Source organism: Cicer arietinum, chromosome 4 (genome assembly GCF_000331145.2).
Source record: "Cicer arietinum cultivar CDC Frontier isolate Library 1 chromosome 4, Cicar.CDCFrontier_v2.0, whole genome shotgun sequence".
Classification (NCBI taxonomy): domain Eukaryota; kingdom Viridiplantae; phylum Streptophyta; class Magnoliopsida; order Fabales; family Fabaceae; genus Cicer; species Cicer arietinum.
The window spans coordinates 17,872,672-17,878,419 of record NC_021163.2 but is presented as its reverse complement, the minus strand read 5'-3'; the positions used below and the strand labels follow the sequence as shown (position 1 = coordinate 17,878,419).

At 33.8% G+C, this 5,748-nt stretch overlaps 2 protein-coding genes across 2 annotated transcripts in view; one reads left to right on the top strand and one right to left on the bottom strand.

Annotated features, from left to right (window-relative positions):
• Positions 1 to 1,695, top strand: part of LOC101498497 (putative pectate lyase 21) — a 2,747-nt gene extending 1,052 nt beyond the window's left edge. Inside the window, exons 3-6 of the mRNA XM_073367682.1 lie at positions 4 to 177; positions 273 to 483; positions 580 to 648; positions 1,233 to 1,695. Coding sequence (XP_073223783.1) covers positions 4 to 177; positions 273 to 483; positions 580 to 648; positions 1,233 to 1,463 — 685 coding nt within the window. The 3' untranslated portion in view covers positions 1,464 to 1,695. The remainder of the gene's footprint in view (positions 1 to 3; positions 178 to 272; positions 484 to 579; positions 649 to 1,232) is intronic.
• A 761-nt stretch (positions 1,696 to 2,456) lies between these two features.
• LOC101498169 (large ribosomal subunit protein uL29) lies at positions 2,457 to 4,172 on the bottom strand. Its single transcript, XM_004497260.3, has 4 exons — positions 4,019 to 4,172; positions 3,800 to 3,935; positions 3,530 to 3,686; positions 2,457 to 2,770 (listed from the first exon to the last, which is right to left on the bottom strand). The coding sequence occupies exons 1-4, from the start codon at positions 4,020 to 4,022 to the stop codon at positions 2,696 to 2,698; spliced, it is 372 nt and encodes a 123-aa protein (XP_004497317.1). The 5' UTR covers positions 4,023 to 4,172; the 3' UTR covers positions 2,457 to 2,695.
• Between the last annotated feature and the right edge of the window lie 1,576 nt (positions 4,173 to 5,748).

Genomic DNA, 5,748 nt, shown 5'->3' with positions numbered 1-5,748 from the left:
GTGTGAGAATATAATTATATGCAACCTTGAGTTTGAGGGGGGAAGGGGTCACGATGTAGATGGGATTCAAATAAAACCAAATTCTAGGAATATATGGATAGATCGTTGCAGTCTCCGAGATTATGATGATGGGCTTATAGACATTACAAGACAAAGCACGGATATCACTATATCTAGGTGTGTTCATTTTCTCCGTTTAAATGAAACTACATCAGTGATTGATCAAATGTGCTGTTTTGTAATGAGATTATTCATTTGTGGCATGGCACCAGATGTCACTTTGCACAGCATGACAAGACCATGCTAATTGGAGCTGATCCATCTCACGTGGATGATAGATGCATCCGGGTGACGATCCATCATTGTTTCTTTGATGGAACGCGGCAGAGACACCCTCGTGTGAGATTTGGAAAAGTTCATCTGTACAATAATTACACCAGAAACTGGGCAATATATGCAGTTTGTGCTAGCGTTGAGTCTCAGGTAATTGTGCTGTTATATCATCCCCTGCATTTCATCTACATATTTTGCATTCTAATTTATGTGCACTAAACTGATTTCTGTAAAATCATTTTACAGATATACTCCCAATGCAACATATATGAAGCAGGAACTAAGAAAAAGACTTTTGAATTTTATACTGAGAAGGTAAAATGCATAGCCCTTCACTCCATGTTTGATGTTTTATCATCAGTAATCAAATTCATTCCATTTTAACCCATTTTCACATATAAAGCGTTAGCTTTAGGCTCACCACAAAATGAAAAAAAAACATTTGTTATTAGTTTTTGTAAAGCAAAAATGCCACGCCTGTTGGAAAAAGACCCAACCTAAAGCAGACACTAGTATTTATGAGGCAAAAATGTCACACGTGCTGTCAAAAAGACCCACTCAGCCACAGCTTGGTTTAGACTCACCCACATTTGGGCCAGCTCTGAACTCAAATATTACCCTTTAAAGGGTGTTAAACATCCATTCTTTTACCCATTTAGCATCTCAATTTGTGTCATGAATATTTTGCTAGAGTTATATTCTGATGTCTAGATACGTAAATAATTTATATTTACTTCATGAAAAATTCAATTTTGTGATTATATCTGGCAAATGTACAGTGGGCCAGTGGGGTGATATGAAAAACTCCTAAATTTCTGTAGTTCAGCATTATTAGACATCAATTAAACTGTTAATACTCCTTATGGCTACTAATTGGTGTGATAAAAGTGATTATTTAGGCAGCTGACAGAGAAGAACAGAAGTCTGGTATGACAATATCTGAAGGAGACATGTTACTGAATGGTGCTCAGCCATGCTTGTCAACAGAATACAAAGAAGAATCCATGTTCCATCCTAGTGAATATTACCCAACTTGGACAATGGAAGCAGCTACACATTCTCTCAGAGAGGTTCTCCATTTATGTACAGGTTGGCAGTCCATTTGTAGGCCAATAGACCATACGGTATAAGATACATACTAAATTTGGCAGTCCAAAATTTGTAGGCCAATAGTCGTGTCACGTGTGTAAGAACGACTTATTCATTTGTAGGCCGTGGTAGGAACGTCTTGGGACATGAGATTGGCATAGTTGCCGTGAAACCAGAGAGACCAAACATTGCAAGTTATCATTGTTTTTTTGTAACAGATCTAATATGATTATTTTATATTAGTTTATAATTTATCATAATTTTATATATTTATTCAAGGTATTATTTAACATTGAAAATGTATAATTATTATAGCTGGCTAAAGTTTAATCAGTTGGAATAACACATGCAATTTAATTGTAAAAATTTGATAATTAATTATGTAGTATGTAAATTTCGCCTAATTTGTGGGTCTTTCTTCTGTTATTGTTATTGTCGAAAATCATAATTCATCTTCATCATCCTTTTATCATTCAAGATCCTTATATCATTTTAGCTCAATTGAGGTAGTTTTATAGTAGTGGTGGAAAGAAGAGTTGTAAAAACAATATACAGCCACACCGGATTCGTAAGCAGAGAACATTGAAGACAAATGGTAGGTGAATGACATGCAAGTGTGAATATAACATTATTTGTTTCTTTTTCTTTTATTCTTCATTTTACTCGTTGAAAAAAACTCGGATTGTACATCATATTGAACATTTGTGCAAATTGCCTAATAATAAATATGATGATTACATCACATCATCACAACAAGCTCCCAAAGAAGTATCGATTGTGGCATGACCATACGATTATCAACAAAAACAATTTATTTGTTTGAGGTCACCAATGTTGTTTGAGTATAGTGCTGCATTTTTGTACATAAACAAATATATAGGTGCACTCGTGTTTGACCAACTTCCTTCATACCTTATCCTTTGTATTTTGTTCAAAAGGTTAGAATTATGTTAGGAAAAAAAAGTTTCAGCACTTACGCTAACTGAAATTGACCACATCAAAGTGCCAAACAAATTAGAAAATGTAGATAAAACTGGCAAAACTCAAAGCATTCATCAATTTTGAACACTGAAACTAACAATACCAAGAGTCTGGTTCTTTAGAGACAAAAACTATCAAGCACACAAATTCTAGTAGGTTCAGGAGGGAAACTCCATGTCTATTAAAGAAAAACTTAATAAAACCAACATGAAATTACAGGAGTAGAAATATCAAAACTTGTAACTATAAAGGATGTAAATCTCCAATCGATAGAGAAGATTGGTCTACTGTCCTATGCTTTGATAGCATACTTCCTCAATGGGAAATATGTCTCCTTTTTCTTCTCCCTCTCGGTCTTCAATGATGCCTGCATGAACCAGTGAAAAATATCATAAGCAATGATCCAACCTACTGTTCAGTCCCAACAAATAATGAAGAATAGTGATCAACTACAACTACATTTTAACATCAAAAGATGACTGCCCTTGAAAAGGTTCATTTTATATATATATATATATATAGAAAAAACAATGAAAAAACAAGCAACAGATTATTATTGAACCCCAAAATATCAATTGAAGCAAATTTGTTTTCCAACGGCAGAGTATAAGGTTCCAATATGCTGAGAATCATATCAAGCTAAAATTAACCAATGATTTAGAAGATCTTCATATTATAAGAGCATAGTCACACCTAACAATAAATAAATCTATTTGAATCTGTTTGAGGAACACTGAAAACCCATCACCACAACAGATATGTATGGGGTACTTAATAACACATTTGCAGAAATTTACTCATACAGTTAATACATTATGTTATGAGCAATAACTTCAATGGCAGTACACTTTACACTACTCTTCTGTAATATGAATAGGTTATAATTGATCATTTGTTTGTTTAAAATTGTAGGGCAAGCACTGTATTTTATAAAACTACAAAAGGCATTTATTCTGTGTGGAAAATAGCATATAGAATTCAAACAACACATTGAGTTTGCTCTGAAACATCTTATTGAAGCAAATATACAAAAAATGGATACATCGGAGTAAAAGTTCATATTAACGTCAATTTGTTATCAGCATATTGTAAATAGAACTAAATTATGAACAAAAGGGATTAATACCTGATGCTTGGTGAGCCTTCTGCGAATAGCCCTGGTCTTCTTTGGGCGAAGATCAAGTGGCAAATACTTCTTATTCTTGTAAACTTCCCTCAATGCAGCCTTCTGTTTCTGAGAAATCACTGTCAACACCTGAGCAATGGACAACCTCACCACCTTACTGAAACCACAAAACAATTAAAAAAAAAGCCACCTTCATCATTAACAAAAAACCTTACACAAACCAAACCAAATCAACACATTAGACTTAAAACAATGAAGTTTAGATTTTACATCTTGGAGAGCTTGTTGGGTGCACCACCAGTGACCTTAGCAACACGGAGCAAGGAGAGTTCAGCCTTGAGGTCTTTCAACTGACTCAAAAGATCAGCCTTTGTCTTCTGCCTCAGCTCGTGAACCTTGATCCTTGCTGAACAACAAAACACACATCCATTAGTTACATTGATTACGAAAATTTATTTGATTTGAGAAATTAGGGTTAATGGAAATTACCCATTGTTGAATTCACGAAGCTGCGCCTACTCTTCTGTCTTCGATACAAACCCTAGCTACTCCAAAATGGGGAGGGATGAAGATTGCATTTCGGATATTATAAATATTGATACTTTTTGGGCTCGGCCCATGTTTGTTTTAAATTGGGCTTTACTTTCACTATTGGGCTTTGATGACCGGATAGTGAAGAGGTCCATACTCCACTAAGAAGTAACAGACAAATTTTATTTGCTATCCCTTTTTATTGAACCTCAACCCCCACAACAACTTAAATCTCATTTTTGCACCTGATATATTTTTAATAAACAAAGTTTGTTCAAAAGTTCTGGAGAAATCTTCTACCTTCCCAATATTTTCGAAATAATTTATATTTTAAAAAATTAAAAATTCAAATTTTTCGAAAAATATTATTTTGATACTCAAATTTGAATTGTTGAATTATAAATATGTTAATTCGAGTTTGCCGAAACAGTTTTTTATTTAATTTTAAAAAAAAAAATTTTGTTCCAGTAAACTCAATGAGCCTATATATCTTCTAATTAGTTTAAATTTTAAGTTTTCTAAAATATAAATGTATTTTTATAAATTTAAAAGTTGAGTTTTATATAATAGTTTTTAATTTTTGTATGAAAATCGTTGTTATTACAGCAAACTCAAATTAAATGTCACTGGAATCTATTTTTATGACGTCAAACTTAAAATTTTAACTTGTTAAAAATTGTGTTGAAAATTTCGTTTTTATTTATTTATTAATATGAAGGATAATTTCAGTCTTATGTGGCTTTCAAAATATAAATAAATGAATTGGGCTTTAGTTTAGTCCACCAAATAATATTATCAATTTTTCCTGAAAAATTTCCCTTGTACCCTTCTTATTATACCTATACCCCCAAAAATAGAATGAAATGACTATTTTGCCCTCGTATAAATAATAAAACCTCAAAAAATTACTATTCCACACTTTCACATTTCCGGAACAGAGAGTAAGTTTTTTTTCAAAATTTTCGGAGAAGTTGAGAAACAAGTTTTCCGGTACAGAGCTTGTATTCCGGAAACGTTGTTTTAAAGTTTTCCGGTACTGGAAATCTTGTAGGAAGTTTTCCGGTACAGAAGAGTGTTCCGGAAAACTTGTTTTTAACATATCCGGTACAGAAAGCGTTCCGGAAAACTTGATTGCCAACATTTCCGGTAGTTACCGGAGAACTTGAGCATCAAGTTTTCCGGAAGTTATGTATATTTTTTTTTTAATTTAATTAATTATAATTTTATAACTTATTGTGATTTAATTCTTTTAATATTTTAATTTTTCAGTGGGTGCACGAGGAAGAGACGGCAAAATCATATGAATTACACGGGACACTGAAACTTCTACATCGACTTCGATGAATCCCCCAGAGAGGATTCGACCGACAGCTTCAAGGAGAAGAAGACGTATGATTATTGAAGATGATGATGAGGGACATAATGATCAGGGGGAGCCTTCTACAGTGCATGAGGAAGATGTGGTACATGAGCATATGGTGCACGAGCAGGTGGATGTACATGAGCAGGAGGAGGCTGCACCTGCTCATGAGGGAGAGCATATGGAGGAGGAACATGATGGAGCTGAGGGACCTGGTGAGCTCACACGGTATCCTGGAGGACCTTATGATTTGTATGTCCTTACACGATACCGTTATCATGTTTCAGCTAGACTATGGTTTGGCGAGGTATATTAAATTAATTATTAC